The 25819-nt window shown below is 49.8% G+C and overlaps 1 protein-coding gene across 6 annotated transcripts; it reads right to left on the bottom strand.

The window, feature by feature from the left end:
- Positions 1-505: 505 nt before the first annotated feature.
- Positions 506-25468, bottom strand: SUPT5H (SPT5 homolog, DSIF elongation factor subunit). 6 transcript variants are annotated; one of them, XM_010985173.3, is made up of 30 exons: positions 25391-25468; positions 25063-25140; positions 20127-20292; positions 18605-18670; positions 18039-18050; positions 17461-17530; positions 17272-17340; positions 17100-17165; positions 16790-16820; positions 16129-16197; positions 11808-12059; positions 10433-10522; positions 10255-10325; positions 8598-8703; positions 8273-8366; positions 8048-8184; positions 7463-7618; positions 7214-7360; positions 6289-6435; positions 6075-6200; positions 5112-5196; positions 4691-4810; positions 4504-4606; positions 4293-4420; positions 4098-4203; positions 3485-3643; positions 3197-3365; positions 2879-3082; positions 1006-1101; positions 506-929 (listed from the first exon to the last, which is right to left on the bottom strand). In XM_010985173.3, exons 2-30 carry the CDS (start codon positions 25135-25137, stop codon positions 786-788), a joined length of 3264 nt encoding a protein of 1087 aa, XP_010983475.2. In that variant the 5' UTR covers positions 25138-25140; positions 25391-25468; the 3' UTR covers positions 506-785. The 6 variants fall into 6 exon arrangements, with proteins under 6 accessions (XP_010983475.2, XP_064345390.1, XP_064345392.1 ...); XM_064489320.1 differs by having other exon boundaries at positions 25399-25468; XM_064489322.1 differs by having other exon boundaries at positions 25419-25453.
- Between the last annotated feature and the right edge of the window lie 351 nt (positions 25469-25819).

The following is a 25819-nucleotide window of genomic DNA, read 5'->3' as shown; positions in this document are numbered from 1 at the left end:
TTTTTGAACAATTTGAACTGTTTTCTAATAAATTTTAAATTACATTTGTGAAAAGACATGTGAGTATCAAATGAGGAAAGTGAAGAAGAGTCAGGTAACTAGCTCCATTCTCTACACTGCTCCCGACCTCGACGACCAGGCTGTTAAGACAAGCTACAAGCAATTCTGGTGTCACTGCTATGCCAGCTCAGGAGAAAGGACCATCAAATGCTGAATCGTGCACCATAAGAGGAATTTAGGTTTCCTGATGGATACTGACCAACTTTCACTTAACCCAAGCATGAGTAAGATGTAACTTTATCAGTTACATGCAGGCTCTAATAATAATTTCTTTCCAATGACTTCTCATACATTCAAGAGCTCTCTGGGGTAGGTAGTATCGTTTGTAGATGGAGAAACTGAGGCTTAGGTAGGACCCAGTTATTCCTAAGACCACACAGCAAGGAAGTAAGTGGGGTCTGCAAATGACCCCATTTACAAACCAGAACACACATATACACAGGACTTTTGACCAAACAGCTTTTTATTGAAAGACCGTAACACAAAAGCAAGCTGGGGAAGGAGGGGTATAACAAGGTGGGAACCCTCCCCCAGACTCTACTCTGATTCCCATGAACATCAGGGAGGGAGAGAGGAAACCAGAAAGCAAAATAAAGAAATCCTAAACAACCAGGCTAACCCAGCTCCAGGCCCCAGATCCTGTGTCAGAGCCAAAGGCCAGAGGAGGAAGGAGGGACACTCTTTATCTGCCAGGTATCTGCCAAAGTCCACCCACCCTGCCTGCCTCAGGCCTCCAGGAGCTTCCCCAGGAAGCGGAGGTTGAGGATCTTGAGCTGTTCATCAAGGTCCATGCGGACAATGCCGTCCTCACCATCGATGCTCAGCAGGACACCTGTGGCTTCCCGATCTTCACCCAGGATCACCTTCACCTGGGGGGAGGGGACACACAGGGTCAGGGTCCACAGCAGCAGCCCAATGCCCCCACATCCCTTTGCCCTCCCTTACCTTATTGTTCTTGGTGGGGGTGATGGGCTCCAGGTGCTCACTGGAGATGCTGACCACCTTCTCACTGTCCTTCAGGTACACAGAGCACATGCCTCCCTAAAGGTGGGGACAGCCTGGTCAGCCCCACCTGCTCCCAACACAGGACCGAACCCACCTTCAGGGGACACAGGTCCAGGACTCATTCTAAGAAGTCACTTTCTAAAGGTGACACAGGCACAGAAAAGGTCATGGCTGGGCCTGGTTCCAAGGCCTACGGGTCTGTGACATATGGGGGGGGGGGTGATCAGATCAGCAAGGAAGCACCAGCATGAAGCTTACTTAGGCCAAAACGGGACTGCTTCTCAGACTCTTGACTCTTCCTGTCCCAAACTGGCCTCAGCTCCTTCCCCACACTTGCTGCCCATCCTGGGTCCCTGCCTCAGGGATGGCCCCACAATCCCCAGTCCCCAGCCAGTGCTCTGGACCTCGTCTTTGTAGACAACTTCACCAACAACTTCTAGCTCTGAGGCCTCTCCACTCACTCTCGTGAGGGTGAATGCCTCTCCCACCTCCCTCCCTCCTCTCCTCCCAAAGCCCCACAGTGCAGCCAGACCTGCCCCAGGGCTCCCAGTCCCCAGTCTCACCACATCTAATCCATCTGTGATAGAGCAACATAGTGAATTAATTCCAAACCACTGATATGATCCTACCACTCCCCTTAGATTCCACCATCCACCAGTGCCCTCAGGACACAATCCAAGTTCCCCAGGCTAGCATGTGACCTGCTCCAGCCAATTCTTCGGCCTCATCACTCACCTTCCACCTTGACTCTTTGTGTTCCAGCCATAATGAAGAGACTTCAACTCCCCAGATGTGCCAGGCTTTCCCTCACCTCTAGGTCTTTGCACATGCCCTCTATCGGATACTCACTCAACGTGTTCCCCAGCCATTTCTCTTGATTCATTCTTTAGGTATCAGCACACGTCACCTTCTCCAGGAAGCCCTCCCTGATCCCCTCCAAAGTTGTGTAAGGTGCCTCCCCTGGGTTCACATAGCTCATCTTGCCCTCTGGGCTTCCCACATCCTAGCTCTAGCCACTCGGGCTGTCACTGTCTGTGGACATGTCTATCTCCCTCACTGGAATGTGAGATCTATGAGGACAGGGCCTAGAGCTGTCTTCACCTCTGGTGTTTGTTTAATTAACACAATATTTACTGAAGAGCCGACAAAGTTACTGGTCCCTCAGCTAGGAACTGGGGCTACTCAGGAAGAAAACATAGGCTTAGTAATTGAAGAATCACACCAGGATAATTTTTACACTTTTAGGCAGCAGGTAGATAATATGAAAAAGATGTACATGGACCTGTAAGAGACAGACCTCAGAGAGCCCAGGTGCTTCCCTGAAGGACAAGTAAGAGTTAACTAAACAAAGAATGGAGGGAAGGGAGTTCTAGACAGAGGAAAGTGATGAGCAAAGGCCCTGAGGCTGGAGAGAACTCAGTGACTGTGAAGAACCAAGGAGCCAGCAGTGCTGCAGCAGGGAGAGCCCAGGGTGCCTGCCACTCAGCCGAAGCCCGGCCCAGAGGAGCACTCAGTCCATGTTACTGAACTGATCTCAGTAGAGTATGTCAAAAAGTAACCATACTCTTGGGCAGTTACTATCTCAGGCTGATGGGGCCCCAGCTGTGAGCACAAAAGGCAGAAATCCCTGCCTCGCAGCTTGCAGGCCAAACCTTTCCACATGCATTTCCCCAGCTATAAATGGGTACTGGAAGATGTGGTTAGACAGTTTAAAAGGGGAAAAAAAAAAAAAGGAAAAGATCCAGTAACCACAGAGACTGGGAACTTCAAAGGAGCAGCTGCCTGCCCACCCACCAGCCTGGGCCTCACTTACCGTGACACTGCGGATGACACCGGTCTGCCCCACCACTTGGGTATCCAGGTAGGTGTCCCGCACCTTCACCTGGATGTCAGTGGTTACCCAGTCGCTGGAGTTCTGCTCAATGCCTGAGCCTGGTGTGTGCGGGTTATAGCCACCAGGGGAGGGAGCTCCGGGTGTCATCGGACTGTAGCCAACAGGGCTCGGGCTGGGGCTGGCCTGAAGGGAAAAGGGGATGGGGTTGTCAGGAACAGGTCATTTGGCCTGACTGTCCCTACAGGCCCGAGGCCCACTCAACCCACCACCCTCAAGGGCATGCAGGCTGACCAGTACCTGATAGGCCATGGGCGAGGGTGTGGGGTGGTAGCTGGCTGGAGAGTGGGTGTTCTGGTAGCCTGCTGGGCTTGGCGCCACCTGGTGGTAGCTCTGGGGGCTGGGGCTGGGCTGGTAGGAGCCTTGCGGGGAGGGGGCCGCATAGGGGGAGAACTGGTCTGTGTTGTACCTGCAGGCCCAAGGAGAGAAAGGGAATCTGGTTTGGGCGGGGGTGGGGAAGGGAAGGAGGCGGTGACAGTGCAGAGGCTTTGGGCAGCAGTTGATAAGGGCTGGCCCCAGTGAACTCACATGGCTGGCGTCCCTGGTGTCTGCGGGTTGTACTGTGGGTTGACCTGCGGGGACGAGGGATCAGGGTAGCCAGGTGTTTGGGGGTTGGGGGTGCCCCCATAGGCCTGTGGGGATGGGGTAGGCTCGTCATCGAAGGCATACTCATATTCTTCCTCAGCCCTGTTGGGGAGAGAAATTGAGAATGATTGGTGATCACAACAATGTAACGAACGCTTCCAGAGCAGCACTGAACACTGAGCAAAAACCAAGGCGACTTCATCCTCACGACAGCCCCATCCAGAGACCGCTGTTTTCACAGGTGAGGAGACCAGGAAGCAGAGAGATGAGGTTGCCTGTCCAAGATCACACAACCTGTCACATGACCAAGGTCCCACACACTGTCTCCAAGCCCAGGTCTTAACCACAGCATGCCACTGTGGTAGGAGTTGGAGAGATTACTTTGCCCCCAGACCCGGACTGGCCTACCCTTTCACGGGACCAGCCTGGGGATGAGAGCAGAGAATTCAGGGTGAGCCATACAGACTCATCCAGCCCACACTCAGCCCACACAGGCATACACACATGGTGGCTCCAGGAACCCTGCCCTCACCAGCCCCCAGCTCTTGGCCCTCACCGTGACGGCGTGTTAGGATTGTTGGGGTCCCAGGCCCCACTCTGGGCAGGAGTGCGGCTGCCGTCATGCAGGGGCGTCTGAGAGCCATAATGTGGGGTGCGGCTGCCTGGAATGGGAGAGATGTGTGGCCATCAGTTCTGTCCTACCCCCAGACCCCCCATGTGGCCCCTCATCCCCGTCCCCAGGAGCACCCACCATCCTGAAGAGGTGTCTGAGAGCCATACATGGGCGTGCGGGAGCCAGAGCCATACATCGGCGTCTGGGAGCCGTACATGGGTGTCCGCCCGTAGGTCGAGGTCATGCCACCAGGACGCCGGGAGCCCCTGCAGACAAAGAGAACACGTAGGGTGAGTAGGGCCCTCTCACGGCCCAGCAACCTCCCTCTTGGCCCTGGCCTGGCCCGTACACCGTGGTGAGCCGCTGACGGTCCACTGAGATGGTCTGGCAGGTGGAGTGCAGCTCCACACGGGCTGTGGACTCCGTGGCGTCTTTTACCACGCCAATGTAGCCTGGTGGGGAGGCAGAAGGTCAGGCCGGGTGGGCTCTCCTTCCCCTCGCCCCACCCCAGGCCTCCACATGGCCTCGCAGGTCACCTTTGTAGGGCCCCTGGCAGATGCGCACAGTCTGGCCGATGAGCTCGTTGTCTCTCCGCCCCCGGCCCCTGCTCATACCGCCACTGCCACCACCAGGGCTGCCAAAGCCACCACGCTGACCTGGGGAGGAAGAACATCACCAGCCTCCAGGGCCATCCCCTCACATACTATGCCCACAGCCAGGGTACCTTCAAGCCCCCTCTTCACCCGACTTACCCCCACCCTTGGGTTAGGAGCCTCCTCTGGGGCCTCCATCACACCCCTGACCACCCTGGGCTGCCAGTATGAGGTGGGGTCGGGTCTCCCCTAGGCCGTGAGCCCATTCATGGGCAGGCCAGCCCAGAGGAGATACTCAGTGAGTGTGGGCTGAACAACTTCTCTCCTCCATCCCCCAGACACAACCCCACCAAAGCTTCCTCACCTCCAGCGCTGGGGTGCATGGGGCTGCTGATCCGTGGACTCATAGGGGCAAAGCCACCTACTGTGAAGTTGGTCACATCTCGGGGCTGGGGGAAGGGCAAGAAGTGAACTGGCAAGCAGGCCCTGGGTGCCAGGCTCCCAGCCCCTGCACCACACTGCCTGCTGCCTTTTGGGAACAGTTCTTCCTGGAACCTGCCCAGCAGCTACCCCTCCTCCCTCCTTCTGGTCACAATGCCTCAGTTCCCTTTGGGAAAACTGCCACCCCTATGCTATTGTGGGCCTGTCCCTGGCCAAGGAGTAGAGCTAAAACATTGTAGTAGGAATTTAAACCCCGAGTGACACAGAAACTGCAACCTACTGGAATTCAGCATTTCATCTGCAGAGCCCTAAGAAAACCATCTCCTGATCCCAGCTCCCCAGATCCCAGGTCTGGTTTCCTTTCTGAGATCTGGTTCTATACAACTTCTCTACAAACCCCATGTCAGGACCTTTACACTTGCTGTCCCCAGAGATGTTCACGTGGCTCTCAATTCAGGTCTCTGTTCAGGTCTCTGCTCAAATGCCACCTCCTCAGGAAGGTCTTTCCTTAACCTACCTTCTATCTACCCCATCATTTTCCATCTCCTTATCCTGTTTTATTTTTCTTCATAGTGCTTGCTGTCAGCCCAAGTTGTACTATGTATTTATTTATCTGTTCATCACCAGAGTAGTAGCACTAAGAAGCAGAGATTTTTGTCTTGCTCACTGCTGTACCTCCAGTGTCTGGCACCTAACAGGTACTCAATAAAACCGAATGAACAAATGATTTGGTAAATAGCTCAGAATCCCAAAAAGCCTTTTTTCACACTTTGCCAAGGACCTGACACTGCCTTCTGCCCTCCTAATCCTCCACAAGCCCATTCCTGTCACTCCCAGGGCCAAGGAAGGCCAGGTACCCGACAGGGTGCCACCAGGCCTGCCTCACCTTCGAGCCCCCTGCCAGCACCAGGTGGCGGGTCTTGCAGACAAACATGCCCCCATTCTCCACCAGTTTCTTGCAGTGCAGGAAGGCGAAGCTGCGGAAGAGATGGCGAATCTCGCCCTCCCGGCCCTGGATGGGCGAAAGGATAGTCACTCTTGTGCCCACATCCAACCCCAACTCTTTCAGAGGCGACTGGCGGGCAGAAGCTTGTACTCACTGAGTGGGGGCCGTCAATGACCTTGACAATGTCTTTCACATGGATGTTGTTCTGCTCTGAGTCCAGGGCCACGGCAAAGCGGTTGTCCTTCTTCCGGGTCACAGCCTGGTGCCTGACAGTCACCACCTTCCCATACATGTTCAGCACCTATGGAGGAAGGAAGGGATCCTAAGGAGATGACAGTGGAAAGGGGTGACATGGAGCAGAGCTTCCCTAAAGTGGAATGAGCCTTCCTGTGGGAGACTGTCCCGAGCTCTGCAGGCCGTCTAGACTCCCCGACTCTGGGGCAGGCAATTTCAGGAAACCACCCCCTAGGCCCTGGGTCAACTGAAAACGTTCCCAATCATTCCAAAGTACCCTGTGGGAAGAGACTCCATTCCGACTGAGCATCAGGGAGCTGAGAGATTGGCAGAGGAATACATATGAACATAACCACTAATGTTTACCCATCACTCTATGCCAGGGCTCCTGCTAAATTCCTCACACAAGATTTCACTGAGAACTCAAAACTTCCCTCTGAAATGGATGCTGTCATGATTCTCATTTTACACAGGGGAAAATCACAGGTCCAGAGAGGGCAAGTCATTAGCCCTGGATCACACAGCACAGAGCAGCAGAGCTGAGATGCAAGTCCAGGGTCCTAAGCATTTAGGCTCTGTGGCTCCCACATCAACGAGGAAGGGGTGAGGGGAGAAGGCAGCAGCAGCACCCACCCCTTGAGCAAGCACCGGATGCCTGGGTGTGTGTCTGAACTCAGAGATTCAGTCACAACAAATGAAGTATATGCTACTGTTATTTCCATTTCACAGAGTGTGATTCTGAGGCCCAGAGAGGGTAAATGACGTGCCACTTGCCCAGTATCACATATCTAGCCTGGGTGGCAAAGTCAGGTCTGAGAGGATGCCCCTCAGTGCTGCACACACACCTGGAAGGTCTCCCGCTCTAGTCGCACGATGACACCCACGGTCTGGGGATCCAGCTGCACCAGCTCCCCCCATTCGTGCTGGCCCCCAACATCCACACCTGATGCCGTCTCTGAGCAGAGCTGCAGGTCCCGGGGGAGCACCTTCAGCTGTAGGAGATGGGAAAGGGGTAAAGTGGGGTCCACATGGCTCACTGGCCTCGGTCTCCTGTTGGTAAACATCCACCCCACTCCCAGCCTCCCACCTCCTACCTCATGCATCGTGAGGTCAGAGAAGAGGATGACGAAATTCTCCTCCACCCGCACAATGAGGCCTGTGTCGCCCTCAAACCGGCCAGCAATCACCTTCACGTGGTCCCCCATCTTGAAGTACTTCCGAAGTTCCTGGGCCGGGAACTCCAGCATGTCCTGGGGATTGGGTGTGGGGACGAGCAGGTGAGGGCAGGCTACCACAACCCACCTGCCTACCCATCTCCAGATTCCACTTCTCTTCTAGGAAAGACGCTAGCCAAACCCCACTCTGGGCTCAGCCCACCCAACTACAGATTATCCTGGACCACCTGAACAACCCTCAGCCTGCCCCAGAGAATGGGACTGTCAGCCTGGACAACTTTACCCTACACAGAGACAGCCCATCCCCAAGCCATGACACCAGACAAGACACCTCCTCACACCCACCTGGAGACAGCCTCACCCCAGACACACCACACCAGGACTGGACAAGCCCTCAAACACATACACCACTAAGCAAACTAAAACCAGACAGAGACTTGAGATGACTCCCTGGTTTTGTCACAGCCTCCACCCCCTACGCACGTGCGGGCAGTGGGTACCCACCTTGAGGTCCTCGTGCTTGGGCATGATGGTGATCTTGTTGCCATCCACGCTGAGAATCTTGCCCTGCAGGTTGATGAGCTCGCCCTCACACACCTCCACATTATCCCCAGGCTGGAAGTTGTGTTCCCGCTCCTTCCCTGCAGGGGCAGACACAGGGCTAACCTGGGGGCTGCTCACCAGGGGCCACTCCCTCCTTGGCCTGGGTTACTGACCGGGACCAAATACCTGTGCTTTCAGTCACCACCTCAAGGTCGATGCCCTCTGGCTGGTCCTCAAATTTCTCCAGTTCAGAGAGTGTAGGCTTCACACCCTCTGTGATCTGAGCCCCAGGAGACAAGAGGAAGAGAAGGAAGTGGACGAAGGTCAGTGTCACAGCCCAGCAGAGCAGACCAGAAGGGCAGTGAGATGCTTCCCCTACGGTCACTCCTGACTTGAGGATCATCCAGGACAGACTCAGATAATCCACTGCTCTGGGGCTGGGACTGTAGGAAGGAAAGCTTAGCCCCCTCGCTCCCCACCATCATTAGCACGACCCCCTGGGAACCCTCACCACAGCAGACATGGCAAAGCTCTTGAACAGAAAGCCTTTCCGGCTGTAACGGTTTCCCTCGAAGATGAGGAAGTCACCATCAGAGGCAACATCACCGCCCAGGGACCTGGGATTTTGTAGGGGAGAGAAGATTGGAAGGGGAGGTTAAGAGAAGAATCTTGCTGTACCTCAGTCTCCTCCGCTGGCAAAGGGGGAAGAAGACCACAGGATGCCTGAGCCATCCCGTCCCAACACACACCCTCTTGGCAGAGTGACTTCTCACAAAGCCCTAAGGCCTCACCTTGATGGAGGGGCGCACAGCCCCCACATCCCTGCACTCCACTGCCCACCTTCCCTTCTTTATTTCTCACTACAGCACATATTACCTCTGATGAGCTACTGTTTGATCCGTCCCCCTAACTAGAATGGCAGCTCCAGAAGGGCAGGGACTCAGCATCTTCTAGTCACTGTTTCCCCTGCAACAGTGCCTGGCACACCAGGCACTTGGTGAGTACTAGCTGGACTAAGCATCAGACAGCACTAACAGCTCTCAATCATGGACACATGTGACCTCAATGACTCCTCCCCAAAGTCTGTGACATCAGTAATACAATCCTCATCTTCCAGGGAAATGATAGAAACAGGCTTGGGGAGGGCACACAGCATGGCCAAGGTGGCCAAGCCCATGAGTCTAAGAGTCAAGATTCAAATGCAGAGGTGGGACTCCCAGGCCTGTGCTTCAACTCTCCCGGTCCTGCATGCGGGCTGGGGGACACATAGTTCCTGCTCCATGCTTCCAGAGTGGGGAGGGACAGCCTGGGAGGGCGGGGGCGCAGACTGAGCTCCTCTGGCTGACTGCTCACTCATCTTCTCACTCACATGGTGAATCTGGGAAGAAGGATAAGCGAGCTCCCACTGGGCACGGCAGAGCACTGCGTCAGATCGGCCTGCTAGTGGGTAGAGAAGGGATGCTCTGGTTTGTTCTCAGTCAGGGGATGTCACTCAGGTGGAGACCAGTGGTGTAAATGAGTCCAAATCAGGCATGTGAAGTATGAACCTGGTCTGGCCTGGAGGTGTTAGCCCAGCCTGGTACATCTAAAGGCTCATTCCACAATCCAGCCTTGATCAGAAAGAAAAACTGGACGCTCATGATGTGTTCCAGAAGAGGACCAGAGGGAAAGTGTCACTGGCTCTTGTTTCTCCATTTCCTCCTCTCCCACCCTTCCCGCTGGAGCCCCCTGGCAGCCCTGGAATGTGGGAATCCCTGGGCTGCTCCAATGCTCCCTGCAGCTGGGGAGGCGGAGTGGGAGGGAGACATCCTGAGCAGAAGAGGCTCTATACCTTCATCTCAGGTGTCTGGGCATCAGGCAAAGAGACTTTATAAAGCCTGATGTGTCGATAAATCCCATTTCAACATGCGACACCGTTCATCACACTTACTATGGGCCAAGTGCTGTTCTGGGTACACGTGCACATTAATCCTAGGAAGTGGGGGTTGCTACTGTTGATCTTTCCAGCAGAGGAAACTGAAGTACAGGGATGTGAAGTAACTTGGCTGAGGCTGTACAAACTATACCCTGGGTGAGTCCAGGGCCCAGTCCTGTGGGGGAACCTAGCAAAAGCATATCCTGCACCACAGCTCTGGGCACCCAGCCCAGCCCGTCCCAAGGGCACTCACCTGATCTTTTCTGCATCAAACAGCCTCTGCGGAGGCCGCTTAAACTTCTTCCTTTTGGCAAACCAGTCTTTCTGTGGGGAAAAAGGGTACAGGTGGGAAGGTTGAGGGGCGAGGTCTTGGCCAGCAGCAGGGATCAAGCATCCTCACTCTCCCCGCTGGCAGCATGTCCCCACGGTACCAAGCTCATGCGGGCCTTGATGCGATCATAGTCGATGCGCGGGATCATCTTCAGGGAGATGGTGTTTTGGCTGGGCTCCACATAATCCACCTGACGAGGACAGATGGGTGATCAGCAGGGGCCCGGCCCTCCCTCTGCCCCGACCCCAGACACAGGAAGGGGGAGGGACAGAGGGTGACAGGGAAGAAATGAGACTGCTGACAACTCCCCCGAATTGACTCTCTAGCCTGTCTCCCCTCAGCTCTGAAATGACATCCACTGCCAGCCTGACATCTCCACTCGGATGTCGAAAAGAGCCCTCAAACATAGCATGACCACAGCTCACCTCCTGACTTCCCCTAAACCTGCCCCTCGCCCGCCTGGCCCGCTCCCTTCTTCCTTCTGCTCAGCCACATAACATGGGAGTCTTCGTGACCTCTTTCTCTCTCTTACACCAGTATGCAATAAGGGAGCAAATCCTGTTGGCTCTGCCTTCAAACATTCTGACCTCTCCCCCTCCTCTATTTTCTTTCCTTTTTTTTTTTTTTTTTTTTTTGCAGGGGGGAGGTAATTAGGTTTTTACTTATTTATTTGATTTTTCAGTGGCAGTACTGGGGATTGAATCCAGGACCTCAGACATTCTAGGCATGTGCTCTACCACTTGAGCTACACCCTCCCCCCTTCCCCCTCCTCTATTACTGCAACTTCGGTCTTGTCCCACTGCCACCTGCCACCCAGACCCTGGCAGCGGTCTCCTCACTGGTCTCCCTGCTCCTGGGGTGCTTCCAGTCTATTCCAGGGTCTCTCAGCCCGGTAATCCTTCATTGTGGGGGGCTGTCTCATGCCTTGAAGGATGTTAGCGTCTATCCACTAGATCCTAGAATCAGCTCCCTTCCCAGCTGAAACCATCAAAAATGTCTCCATACACTGTGAAATGTCCCCTGAGGACACCCCCGCTTGAGAACTAGTGGTCTACTCCCAGAGTAATCCTATGAGAATCCAAGTCACACTGTGTCCCTCAGACCCCTCCCATTTACTCCAGTAAAAGCTAAAGCCCTAGGATGGGCCACAGGCCCGGCTGCCTCCCTGAGCTCATCTCCTGCCACCCTCACCCTCATTCTGCTTCAGCCAGTCATGGTCTCAGCTCATGTGCTGTTCCTTTTGCCAGAACGCTCCCCTGAGAACTCCTCAGCACCTACAGATCTTTACTCAACATGCATCGAACAAATGCAGGAGACGCTCATCCATTTCCCGGGTGCTCACAACAAAATCCAGGCTCTACTTCACCTAATCTGAGCGGGGTTCTGCTCTCTGTACTAGTTAAGGGGCTGGAAAGGACAGAAAGAAAGTAGGGGAGAACAGGACAGAGCACCCGCCCCACCCCAGCTGCGGGCACCTGAGCGATGTCGTCCTTATAGATGCCCCGCTTGAGGCGGACCCAGGATTTTGGTTTCAGGTTGGCCACTTCCTTCACCACTTTAAGCACATCCGTCATCTCCTTGATGGGCACCATCTGCTGGTTCCAGTAGCCAAGCCGCAGGTTGCCCACGCCCTCGATGGCCTGCTTCACGTGGGTCTGCTTGTAGGCCTCCACGTAGATGTAGCCCTTCACGTGCTCTGGTGCCACTACCGACTTAATCTGCAGGGGCTGGGGGCCGAGCCGGTGGAAAGGGACAGTGAGACACAACTGCTCAAAACAGTGACAACTACCACCTCAGCAGCCCCCGTCTAGGAATTTATCCACAGAAACATGTTTGTGCGATGGCCCTGACACAATGACGTTCACTGCAGTTACTTATTACAGCAAGCAAACAAGACTGGAAACTTTTAAACACCCCCAAAGAGGGGTTTGTTAAATTATGAAACAACCATCCAGGCATAACTCATTTCATTGCACTTTAGCTTTACTGCACTTCGTAGCTACTGCATATTTTTCACAAACTAAAGATTTGTGACAGCCCTGCATCAAGCAAGTCTATCAATGTCATTTTCCCAGCAGCAGTATTTTTAATTAAGTTTTATACATTTTTTTTTAGACATAATGCTATTGCACACTTAACAGAATACAATACAGTGTAAACATCAGCTGTTATGTGCAGTGGGGAAACCAAAAAATTCATGTGACTTGCTTTACTGCGATATTCATTTTATTGTGGGGGTCTGGAACGAAACCTGCAGTATATCTGAGGTTTGCCTGTACCATGAAATACAATGTAGTACTTAAAAAATCAATGAAGGGGGGAGGGTATAGCTCAAGTGGTAGAGTGCATATTTAGCATGCAGAGGTCCTGGGTTCTATCCCCAATACCCCCTTTAAAAATAAACAAATAAACCTAACTATCCACCCCACCAAAAAAAGAAAGAAAAAAAATCAATGAGATGAATCTGTATGTAGTGACCCAGAAAAATATTCAACATATGTTATGTGTAAAATCTAGAACCAAAGAGAGCTGCAGTGGCTCTACTAATAGCAGAATAGACTTTAATACAATAATTGTTACCAGAGACAAAGGACATTTAATAATGATAAAAAGGGAAATCCATCTAAAAGATGTATGGATTATAAACAGACATGAACCTAACCTAACAACAGAGCCATAAAATATATGAAACAAACACCAATAGTAATGAAGGGAGAAATTGATAATTCCTTAATAATAACTGGAGAATACAATACCTCACTTTCAACAATGGACAGAAAAACTAGACAGAAGATCAACAAGGAAACAGAACACTCGAGCAACCCTATAAACCAACAAGACCTAACAAGATATCTACAGATAGAACACTCCATCAAACAACAGTGGAATTCTCAGGGGCACTTTCCAGGATGAACCACATGTTAGGCCATAAAACCAGTCTCAACAAATGTAAAAAGGCTAAAATCACATATTCTCCTACTACATGGAATGAAGTTAGAAGCCGGTAACAGAGAAAATTTACAAAGTTCACAAATACGCAGAAACATACTTCTAAGTAACCAATGGGTCAAAGAAGAAATCATAAGGGAAATTAAAAAATATTTTGAGGTGAATGAAATAAAATTTATCCTCTTAAATTTGTTGAGGTTTGTCTTGTGTCCAAAGATGTGATCTATCCTAGAAAATGTTCCATTGCACTTGAAAAGAATGTATATTGGGTTTTGAGGGATGCAATGTCCTGAAAACATCAATTAAGTCTAACTGTTCTATTGTGTCATTTAGTGTTGCCTTACTGATTTTCTGTCTGGAAGATCTGTCCATTGATGTTAGTGGAGTATAAGAGTTTCCTACTATTGTATTTCCATCTATTTCTCCCCTTACGTATGTTAGTACTTGTTTTATGCATTTAGGCGCTCCTATATTGGGTGCATCTATGTTAATGAGTGTAATATCCTTTTCTTGATTGATCCTTTGATCATTATATAGTGTCCTTCTTTATGGCCTTTGTTTTAAAGTCTATTTTGTCTAATATAAGTATTGCTACCTTGACTTTCTTGTCATTTCCATTTGCATGAAATCTTTTTCCATTTTCTCACTTTCAATCTATGTGTGTCCTCTGCCCTAAACTGGGTGTCTTATAGGCAGCATATTGTAGGCTCTTGCTTTATTATCCTATCTGCCACTCTATGTCCTTCAACTGGAGCATTTAATCAATTGACATTTAAGGTAATTATTGACAAATACGAGTTTATTGCCATTTTAAACCTTGTTTTCCAATTGATTTTGTATTTCTTATTTGTTCTTTTTCTTTGTTTCTCCTATTGTGGTTTGATGATTTTCTTTTCTATTATGATTGAGTTCTTTTCTGGTTTTTTTTTTTATTTGAGATGAATGAAACAGAAACACAATATACTAAATTTATGAGATGCAGAGAAAGCTGTGTTTAGAGGTAAATTTATAGCTATAAACCCCAACTTGAAAAAAAGAAGAAAAAAATCTCAAATCAATAACCTAACCTTCCACCTTAAGAAACTAGAAAAGAAAGTGGAAATTAATCCCCAAGCAAGCAGAAGGCAAGAAATACTAAAGATCAGAGTGGAAATAAGTGAAATAAAGGTTAGAGAAACAATAGAGAAGAGCATCAAAACCAAAAACTGGTTCTTGGAAAAGATCAACAAATTTGACAAACATTTAGCTACACTGATCAAGAAAAAAAACAGAAAAAACTCAAATTCCCAAAATCAAGAATTAAAGAAAGGACATTACTACTAACCAATCTTACAGAATTATAAGGCAATACTATGAACAACTGCATGCCAATAAATTAGATAATGTAAATGAATATTTTTTGTAGAAAGACATAAACTACAACTGATTCAAAAAGAAATGGAAAATCTGAATAGACCTATAAGGGGTAAAGATACTAAATACAGATGCAAAAATTTTTAATAAAATAGAAAACCAAATCTAGCAACATATTTTTATACAGTATGTGAATTATACTTCAATTTTTTAAAAAGCAATTAGTTTTGTTTCAGTATTGGTAGTGATAGTAAAAAAAAGGCCATGACCTTATACTTACTGGTCATGGAAAGATGATTATGGTATTGACAAAAGGCTCTCTGCAGAATGGTATGTATGTAATACCATTTTATTTTTTTAAAAAGACCTATTTTTCAGTATGCAGAGAAGATGGTCTGGAAAGACACACAAACTGATAGTAATTACTTCTAAAAAATGGGACTTGGATATGGAGAGATTTTAGCTTTTACAATTTACAGGTATCACTTTGGTCCTAACTCAAGAGTCCCTAGAATCTTGCTCAGGGCACAAGGTAGAGGTTTGAGCACATTTAAAATCATGATTTGCAAATCTTCCAACTGTCCGCTTGGTCGCACTGACACACATCACTGCTTCAGCAGGTAAAAGCAACACACTCAGCCTAACACAAATCATATCCAGTAAGAAAGAGACTAGTCAGCAAGCCCTGGTTCCAAAACTGACAATTATGCCTTTGAAAATGATCACATTTGTCGAACACAAGCTGTAGAACAAGTCTTGGCTGAGCTGGACAGGTCCATATATACTTAATCCTAATGATGCCGAGGGGCAAGTAATGGGCACAGAGAAGGGAAGCAGCTGGATCAAGGTCACACAGCAAGGAAGTAGCAAGAACAGAATTCAGACCCCAGCAGTCTAAAGAAAGATCGATGCCTTTAACGCAGTATCTGCTGCCTTGTGTGCAGGCGGCATTACTTCATGTTTTGTGTGCTGTGTGAGTGGGGGGCAAGGACCAGCTCTGTCATGGTCACCGCTGTATCTTCAGCATCTCCCACTGCTGATACCAGCCAAGAGGAGGGGCTCAGTGGATTCTGATAACTGAGTGAAAGGGAATTCTCCTCCTGACAGACCTGTTACCTTATGCACGCAGCCACACTGCCCCATGTGAGGATTCTCTCCCAAACAGTAAGAGGGTGACAGCTGCCCACCAAGGGTGGTAAACAGGAAGAACTCACTCTCAGGCAAAAAAGGCCCAGGAAGCTAGATGGCTGACCTCCAGAGGGGTGCAAGGGCTGGCGAACCCTGCCAGAAATGCAGAGGGAATGAAGACAGTACCTCTGTCAAGCAGGGAAGAACGCTCCAGTCCCAGGAGTGGCCTTTTCTAGCTGAAGCAGCTCATCCAACAGGCAGTGCTGCCCAGCATAGGGGGCACCCGGCACCCCTGAACCTGTACTGGTCCTCCCTCTGGGCTCTGCCCTGTCTCTCACCCCCAAGCTGCCTGCCTACCCGACTTACCGTGTCTGTGAACTGGTAGGCAATGAACTTGCGCATCAAGGAAATGGCTGTGGCCCGTTCCTCCCCAATCTGGAATAAGAGAAACAGACTTAAGAGAAATGACAAGATGGAGAACAGGACACAGAAAAGATGGCAGGAGACAGAAGCAAGAAAGATTCGAAGGGAGAGGCAATATAGCGGCAGTGGATTAAGAGGTACAAACCACTATGTATAGAATAAATAAGCTACAAGGATATATTCTACAGTACAGAGAATTTGGCCAATATTTTATGATAACTGTAAATGGAGTATAATCTTTAAAAATTGTGAATCACTATGTTGTACATCTGAAACTTATATAATATTGTAAATCAACTACACCTCAATTTAAAAAAACAGCAGAGTCATCAGGCAAAAAAGATAAAGTAGGAGAGAGAAAAACAAGAGAGATGGAGAGAGAAAGAGCAAAAAACAAACAAACAAACAAAAAATCAAGAGGGAGACACTGAGTAAGTGAGCGAGAGGAGAAGGGAGAGAGAAGGATGTAGAGGAGGAGGAGACAGAAGGACCAAGAGATTGACAGGCCAAGGAGACCCAGGACAGACAGATGGAGCATTCTCCCCAGCAAGGCCGCCTCCCTCATTCCTCTGCCTCCCTCAAGCCATGAGGCCGGAGCACACACCTTACATTTGACAGTCCACAGATTGGGATCCCTGCCAGGAGAGGAAAAGGAAGTTCTTCAGTGAAACTGTCTCCTCCTTTGAAAGGAGGAGATTTGTATGTATGAAACATACAAATCACCACACCCATCCTTCTTCCTCTCCCTTCTCCATCTTCCCACCCACAAGAAGGACCAACTTGCCCTTCCCCTCTTTCCCCAACATCCACCACTGCCTGTGTGACTCTGTCCTGATTTATTTCAGGGAGTGACCTGTGCAGGCACATCACCCTACCACAAGATTCCCACCTCAGCCCTCCCATTACCCACTTACTTGACTCCTGGGAGCAGCTGCTGCTGGGTGATGTCATCCGAGAGCTCATCAGAACCTCCATAAACTCTGGAGAGAGACGAGCAGGCGGGAAGGAAGGGGTCTGTCAGACCCAACCCTTCTCAGAAAGGGATCACTGCTCCTAGCCCCTCATCAGCCCAGGCCATGTCCTTACGTCTCTCCCACAGATGACTTGGCATATTTTTTCATGTAATACTCGCCCAGTTCTTCTTCTCGCTGGTCCCTGGGGTGTAAGCAGGGAAAGTAAAAACAAATTGAAGGTCGAGGAGAGGAGGGTGGGCTGACCTGCCCCCAAACCTCCCCATGGGAGCCAGTCTCACCCTTTCTCCACCTGCTTACTTACCTCCAGAGGTTTTGTAGGCGGCGAGCCCCAGAACGGTCTTCATCCAGGACAACATTATCGATATTGGAGGCTGCAAAAAAATGGGTAGATGGGGTAAGAAAGGGGAGATGAAGAGCAGGGGCCTGGAGAAAGCGGTGGGGGCTAGGAGCAGGGGCAGGAGATACCTCACTGAGGAAACCCCCAACCCTCACCCTCCTATTCTGTCCTACTCAGCACCTGCTTCTCAGTGTCAAACTTGGGGATGGGGCCCAGCAGTTGGGGATATCTAGGTGCCCCTGATCTCATAGCCACTGTCTAAGCACATCTTCAACTCCATCCCACCCCATCCGTCACTCCTGCAACCCACAACACTCACACTCACACACACATCCACACACACCCATAAACACATACACACTTTTCCAGGCCAACAACTGCTGGAGACCTGGCCCCAGAACCCCCTGACTCTGGACCCTACATGAGTCAGAGCCCCCAGGGCTGGGCAGGGGTCAGGGGTGAGGGAGGGTACCACAGGCAGGAAAGAGGAGATGTCAGGATATGGGAGGAGGATCAGGGAATCACACTTTCCAGATTCTTACCTTCAATCTCTTCTACTTGGAGGAAGAGGAGGAGGTGGTGGTGGTGGTGGTGGTGGTGGTGGTGGTGGGCGAGGGCAGACAAAGGTATGAGCCAAATTATAGCAGCGAAATCAACCAATGGGTTGGGGGAAGGGGAAGGGGGGGACACAGGAAGGTTGAAAATCAAAAGTAAAGGCCAGGCACTAGGTGGTTGGGGGAGAAGCCGAAATGTATGAGGCGCACAGAACGGAAAATAACAGGGAAGGGGTGGCACTGGCCCAGGAAGTGGGGGGTATCTTGGGACAGAGCCCACCCACCCCACAACCCCCAGAATGGATTCACCGGGGCCCTGAGATCCCAGAGTCCTCGCTCTCCCCACACCCACTACCACACGCCCCACCCCGCCCCCCACTCATGGGCCTAAAAGGAAAAGGGTGCAGAGCTGGTCTCTCTGGCAACGACAGAAAGAAGCGAGGTGAGGAGGGTGTGCGTTGGGGTGGTACAGGGCATGGGAGTGGGGGACGGGCTCTCGAGACCCTCTTGGCCACACCCCCAGTGGTCCTGCAGAGGCGGAGGCCCCCACGCACCTTTCTCTAGGATATCCTCTGCGCCATCCTCCCACTGGTCCTCGTCCTCATACTCATCATCCACATCTGAAACGGAAATGCCAAGTGGTCAGAGGGGCAGCCAGGGCAAAGGGGACCTCATGACAATAGCTCCCAGGAAACATCTCCTCTGGGTGACCTCCCCTTACATGCTCTGAAATACATTAAAATATATATACAGGATTCCAAAGAAAACAATTGCATTGAAATACAGTTATCTAAATACCAGAAGAACATTGGGATCTATGTCATACTGAAATAACAAGATTTAGTTGAGGGTTTGTTAAGTATCTTATTTTGAAGTAGTGCTGATTATGGATAATATTTTGAGACATCTACTGCTGTACTGTGCTATGAAAATACTGGATTTCTCCTAACCCTAACCCTAAACACACTTCCACTGGCTTCACCAGACTGCAAAAGGGGCCACAGCACAAAAAAACCCGGTCTATCGCTTCTCAGCCTTTTGGCCAAGAGCAAGTGAAGAACCCCTGGTTTGAACAATAATTTACATACATATGTCTAAATATATATGAAGTAATCACATCAATACAGCTTGTACTGAAAAATACCAACAACTTCAATGTCCAACAAGAGACTGGTTCAATAAAGCACATTATAGAATGGAACACTACACAGCCATCAGAAAAATGGATATTTCAAGGACAATGACAATGATGCCCACAGTTAAAATTTATTGAGCGCCTGCCAAAAGCTGTTTAGAAAACTTTCTTTGCACAAATTAACTCACTTAACCTAAGCCATCTATGTCATATCCACCTCCACAACAGTTGAACAAAAAAGCAGTTACAGACCAGTTACAACATGGTGCCCCTTGTGCAGAGGGGAAAAGAGGCTGAGGGAGAAAGACAGCCACCTGCCCAGGGCCACATGGAGAAAAGAGGAGAGCCAGGCTGGAAGGGACCTGGGTCTGCTGGCCTCCACCACCCTGTCCAGCTGCCTACTCCTAAGTCATCCGAACTTTCCGTGACAAGCACAAGTTATTGTCAGTTTTTTTTTGGGGGGATTAGTTTTATTTATGTATTTATGTTTTAGAGGAGGTATCAGATATTGAACCCAGGCCCTTGTGCATGCTAAGCATGTGCTCTACCACTGAGCTATACCCTCCCCGCTACTGTCAGTTTTTTTCTTAAGGATGATAACAGCATTGTGACTGTGTGTTTTAACAAGCATCTATCTTTTAGGATTACGTATGGAAATATTCTGGGGTAAAATTATATATTTGGGATTTGCTTCAGCACCACCCAGTGGTGGGCAGGAGTGAGGAGGAATAAGCAGAACAAGTGTGGCACTGAGCTGTTCGCTACTGACGCCAGGGACGGGCACACGGGGGCCGGCACACACGGGCTGGCACACGGGGGCTCCACGCACCATCCTACTATTGCTTGTGTTTCACATTCCGAAAGAAAACGGCACATTCAAGAAACAGAACTGCAGGTGGAAGTCCAGTCTCCACTCAGTACCCGCCAGCCCTGTCACGTACCAGCCTCGTCCAGAATGAAGCCACCATGGCGGGGTTTCTTGGGTGGCCGGTCATCATCTTCCTCCTCTTCTTCCTCATCATATTCCTCCTCTTCTTCCTCTTCCTCTTCTTCCTCGGGTTCTTCCTCCTTCTCACTGCCCGCTGCACTCCGCCGCTCTTCCTCTACCTGCAGAGTCAGGTAGGGTTGGGGCATTGGGGTTCTGAACCCCCAAAATCCAGACACTACACGCTCCACCTCTAAATCTGACCTGAGCTCTGCTTGGCTGATCACAGACCCCTCAGCTCTGCGTACACACCCTCCCAGTCTCGGCAGGCCTCCTTGGTAGGCACCCTGTCTCAGTGACAGTACCGCCATCCTCCCAACCAGCATCTGGGAGCTGACCTGGGCTCCCTCCTCCACTAGACCTCCCTGCTAGACTCCATCAAGTCTTTACATGTGACAGCTCCATTAGGTTTGGTCCTTGGCTCTCGTCTCTTTCCATCCTACAGCTCCCCTAGGCCTTCTCACCCACTCCCTTGGCTGTGGTGGACACCCCTGTGACAATGACTCCCATATCTGGTTCCAGTCCACACTGCTTGCCAAGGTCACTGACTGCCTCTTGTGGCTAATTCTGCAGACATTCTTTGTCCCTTACCTATAAGAGCTCTCACACCACTGTCCACTTTCTCCCGAGGGAAATGGTCTTCCCTCGGTGTCTGTCACATCACACTCTCCTGGCTTTTCTCCAACCTCTCCGCCTGCTCCTCTGCAGGCTTCCCTGACTCTGCTCACCCCTCAAATGCTTGCTTCAGTCACCAGGGTTCAGCCAAGGGCCCAATGTGCTTTTACCTCCTTGCATTCTCTCCCTGGCCATTTCACCATTCACAACCTCAGTTCCTGTCTCTACAGATGACACCCCCATCTGTCTCCAGTCCCTCACTTTTTCCCAGAACTAGAGACTCTCATGTGCCGGCAGCCTCCTGGATACCTTCCCCAGATGTCTTCTGAGCCCTTCACACCAAGCATGTCCCAAACTGACCTCAGTGTCTTCCCCTAGACCTGTGCCAGCCTCCTCTAGCTCCCATCAGGCACCAAATCCTCAACATTTCTGCTTTTTGAACATTATCCCTTCGATCTGTTCCTTCTTCCCCATCCCCATATCCCTGAGCCTAAGCCAGAACATTGCCTTCTAAATCTGAATCCTTGCTCCAGCCTCCTTTGTCATTTGGCCTCTAATTCCTATTTTCACACAAATCACAAAAGGAAGTGATCCATACAAAACAGTGTTCCCCAGGCTCCCACCTTTCCCCTATTAACTTCATGACTCTGCCATGTCCACATTGGTACAACACGTTTATCTGATATTTCCTTCAAATTCATTCAAATTTTTACTTAGCTTAATAGGCAAACTTTGTTTTGAAATACTTCAGAAGTTAAAACTTTTTAAAGGTTAGCTTGTTATAAATAGAAAGTAACCATAAAGATAAAAGCAGAACAGCGAAAACAATGTTATTAAGTCCCAACAAGATACTGTTGCCTGCTGTGGGCTAAGCCTAAGGCCTGTTCTCCCTGATAAACGCAGAAACTAACAAATTTCAGAAAGGTATTCAACACACAGCAGCAGCAAAATGAAACTTTCTCCCATGACCCAATTAAAAGACAGGATGTGCAACTGAAAAGGAAATAACTTTCTCACTAAATGATTCAATGTGGCTTAAGATTTTATCTTTAAGTCACCTAAAAGCACTTCTCATCACCACCACCCCACCCCGGTCCCCTGGAAAGTATCCTGCAGTCCTGGGAAATTATGATCTAAAACTCGAATCTGATCATTTGGTCCTCTGCTTAAAATAAGCCACAGCTCCTCACTGCCCTCAGGTAAAGAACCAGCTCCCTAGCAGCCTGGTCTAGAAGAGCACACTGTGCCCACCGCCTCTCCCTCTCATCCCACCTCTCCCTCTCATCCCACCTCTCCAGGCTCCCCCTCCTAAACGCTAGGTCCAAACCTTACAGAACCACTGAGGCATGCTCTTTTATCATGGTCCATCATTCACGCTGGTCCTCAGCATACAAACCCATTCTCCTCTGCCTCTGGCTCACGCTTCAATCAAAATACCCTCTCTTCCAGGAAGTGAGGCCTGCCTCTCCCCACCAGAGAAAGTCAGGCACATTCTATGGGCTCTCCACCCTCTGGGCTTCCTCCATCACAGCCCTGACCACTGTGTGCTAGTCCCCCAAGCGTAAGGCCCATGCTATCTCAGGAACTGCTGGGCCCCCAAAACCACTCAGCCCAGGACTAGGATCAGAAAATGACTTAAGAAACGTAGTTGACCCTTGAACAACATGGGGGTTGAGGGCTGCAACCTTCTGCGTACTCAAAAGTCTGCATATAACTTATAGCCAGCCCTCTGGATACAAGGTTCCTCCATATCCACAGTTTTGCATCTCAGGATTCAACCCACATTGACCATATGGTAAAATTTACTATTGAAAATAAAATCCTCATATAAGTGGACCCGCACAGTTCAAATGCACTGTGTTCAAGGGTCAATTGTACTTGCTTAATACAGAATCCTGACTAGCCCACAATGGCCCTTATTTTAACAACACAAACTACAACAGAACCACAGCCCAAATTCTCAAAACCCTGTCATCATCCCCCTGGCTTGGTCCCAGCAGTCTTTTTCCCAAACCCAGCTCTCCAACCCTCAAGGAGATAGCTCTCACTACTATCTCTGCGTCACCTCAGGGCTCGAACTCACTCTCACACAGTCCATCCTCAGCATCCCCTGGAGTAACCATTTGTTTATAAAACTATCTCCACCCCAAGACAGAGTGCTCCATGAGGGAGGCTGTGATCCTAACATGACAGGAACTCAAAGAACACTTGTTAAATGAATGAACAAGGTCACTCAAGCTGAGAATAACAAACCAGATGACTCCCCCAACAGCAGCTCATTATTTGCCATCCCTCCTTGTCTCCACAGGACCCAGTCCTGCAAAGAACATCTCAACGTTTGGCTATCTGAACAGCCCAGCCAGACCTGTCTCTGCAGGTGAGGGCAGCCTTCACACTGCCCTCCTGCCTCACCTGGTGACAGCAGACAAGCTAGCGAGTGAATTAAAAGCTGGGTGTGGTGTTAGGGTAGTGAGACTCGCACTGTGCAAACCAGACTACCTTAGCCCGGAGAAGGAACTGGGGATCCTGGTCTCATTACCACCAGGCTTTAACCACAAGCGAAGCGTCTTGAATCCACAGGTCAGAGACCAAGGGCCCAGAGAGACAGCTTGCAGCAAAGGCCCTTCTTGTCATCTTTCCACTTGCCCTGCTCCCACCGTGGCAAGCTGAGGGCTCCCCAAAGGGCACAAGGAGTGACAATCAAATGCCTGCAGAGGGCAAGCAAGAAACATAAATAAGTCGGGCAGCTCCAGGGAAACCTATGGCACCCTCCACCTACCTGATGTTTTCCAGAACACAAGCTTATGAAATCTTTCCTTTTCTTAAATCTGCATGATAACAAATTGCAATTAATACATCCTGGGAACTGGAGAAAGTTCCCAATTTTAAAGGCGGCTGCCACTTCTCGAGCAAAGAGCTGCTGTGTACAACAATACTGGGTCTCACTCAGGTTGTTAGCTCCTCTCATTTTCCCAGAAAAGCAGGTAAAACTTGATTTTTTTCCATGAAATCAACTTTAGAAGCGTTGGCAACAAACTTAAAAAGTAAACTGACATTTCTGTAAATCAAAGTAGACATCTATAATCAGTGTTACTCTTCGTTAGTTTGTAACTGTTGCCCACTAAATGTAAACTCCGTGAAAGCAGAAATTAGCCCTGCTCCACTCTCTCCAACACAGCAGTGGATGCTCACTTACTTGTTCAATGAATGAGTATACCAAAAACAAATAAAATAGGATAATAGCTAACAAAAGAGTATCTGAAATTAGGTATGTCCCAGGAAATATTTGTTTGGTTCCTGAAACAGTGACACTCAGACCCAAAACCATCCTTTCAAAATATTAGGTAACATACCTCCTTTGCACAAAAGCTTCTCATAGCTTCATCTCAGTTAAGGACAAATTCCTTACCACAGCCTTCAAGAGCCTATGTAATTTGGCTCCTGTTACTTCTATGTCACACTCACTCTGATCCAGCCAAACTGGACTCCTTGCTATTTTCTGAACACCACAGACATGCTCCCAACTTTACATATACTGTTCCCTCTCATTGGAACACTCTTCCTCCATATGACATGACTCACTCCCTCACCTGCAACAGGTCTTTCTCCAAATGTCACCCTCTTGGAGGGAGGGCATAGCTCAAGTGGTAGAGCACATGCTTGACATGTACAAGATACCAGGTTCAATCCCCAGTATCTCCTCCAAATAGAAATAAATGAATAAGCCTAATTACCACCCCCTCATAAAATAAACAAAACAAGCAAGTGTCATCCTCTCAGACTGTCCTATTTAAAGTGCAACCAGGACTCTCTATTTGCCTTCTCTACATTATTTTCTCCAGAGTACCTTCTAGCTTACTAAATGATTTACTTATCAGTTATGTTTGTTTACCTTCACCAGGGCAAAGATTTAAAAAAATCTATTTTGTTTATTGGTGTAGCCCAAGGACAAAGAATTGCTCCTCGCATGTAGTAGACACTAAAAGCATACTTCTGGAATGACTGAGCATAGCTAAAACTAAAAATAGTGAGTCCTTACTGTATGCCACGTCCTTCAAACACATCACCTGTTCTCTCAGTGTACCTGAAACATCCCCGGCCTCCAGCACCAGTGCCTCTGCATCACTTGGGCTTGTCTACTCCTCTATCTCTCCCGACTATCTGGAAGCTCCCGGAAACCAGAGCTCGTTCTGATACCCTCTGAGCTCCCAGAGGGGTCGTTCTGCCCTGGTCCTGTCCCCAGGCTCAATGCCTCCCCCAGAGTCCCAGCCACTGACCTCGGCCTCCTCGCCGTCACTGCTGCGCTCGCTGTCCTCCTCCTCGGAGAAGTTGCTGTCCTCGCTATCCGACATCTTCTGCTCGCAAGAAAAGACGGCGGCCTCAGCGCGTCCCCAACGTCTGAGGCTTAGTTTCCCCTCCGGTTCCCCAGGAGAAAAGAAAAAAAAAAAAACTTGGCGCACTTCCGGCAGCCTCGTTATGGCAACTGTGAACCCAAAAGGAGACCTCCTATGCCACCTGCTATACCTCCCGAATCCCCGAAGCCGGCCTCTACACCTCCTTGGCCCTCCGCGACCCCCGGGTCTGTCACCTCGGCGGCCAACCCACCCCCTCACCGCTCCGGTTCCACTTCCACCTTCGGTACCAGCTGCTGTTCACACGACGCCTGGCTGGGACTGACGTGACCTCTCGCGAGAGCCTACCCCATTAGCCCCGCCTATCGCGAGACTTAAAGGGCTTGTACCCGGGATGCACGGTCAGGGCGCCATCTTGAGAGTGGCAGAATTGTCTTAAAGTAGAGGGTGGAGTCGACATCTTGAGAGGGTCGAAGATGCGGAAAAAGGGCAAAGTGTTTTAATACTCTGGGACCGGATTTTTCCAGCCAGAAACTCGCGCTTGAATTTAGTCCATTTCACTAATCAAATAATTCAGACTTTATCTTACAGCCCCTCTGACACATTGGTAGGAGGTAGGTACCCCCGTTCTGCAGACGAGAAACCCGAAATTCAGAAAAAGAAACTCTGTAATTGGTAAGTG

This window comes from Camelus dromedarius, chromosome 9 (genome assembly GCF_036321535.1).
Source record: "Camelus dromedarius isolate mCamDro1 chromosome 9, mCamDro1.pat, whole genome shotgun sequence".
Lineage (NCBI taxonomy): Eukaryota > Metazoa > Chordata > Mammalia > Artiodactyla > Camelidae > Camelus > Camelus dromedarius.
This window is presented reverse-complemented; position numbering and strand designations above follow the sequence as displayed.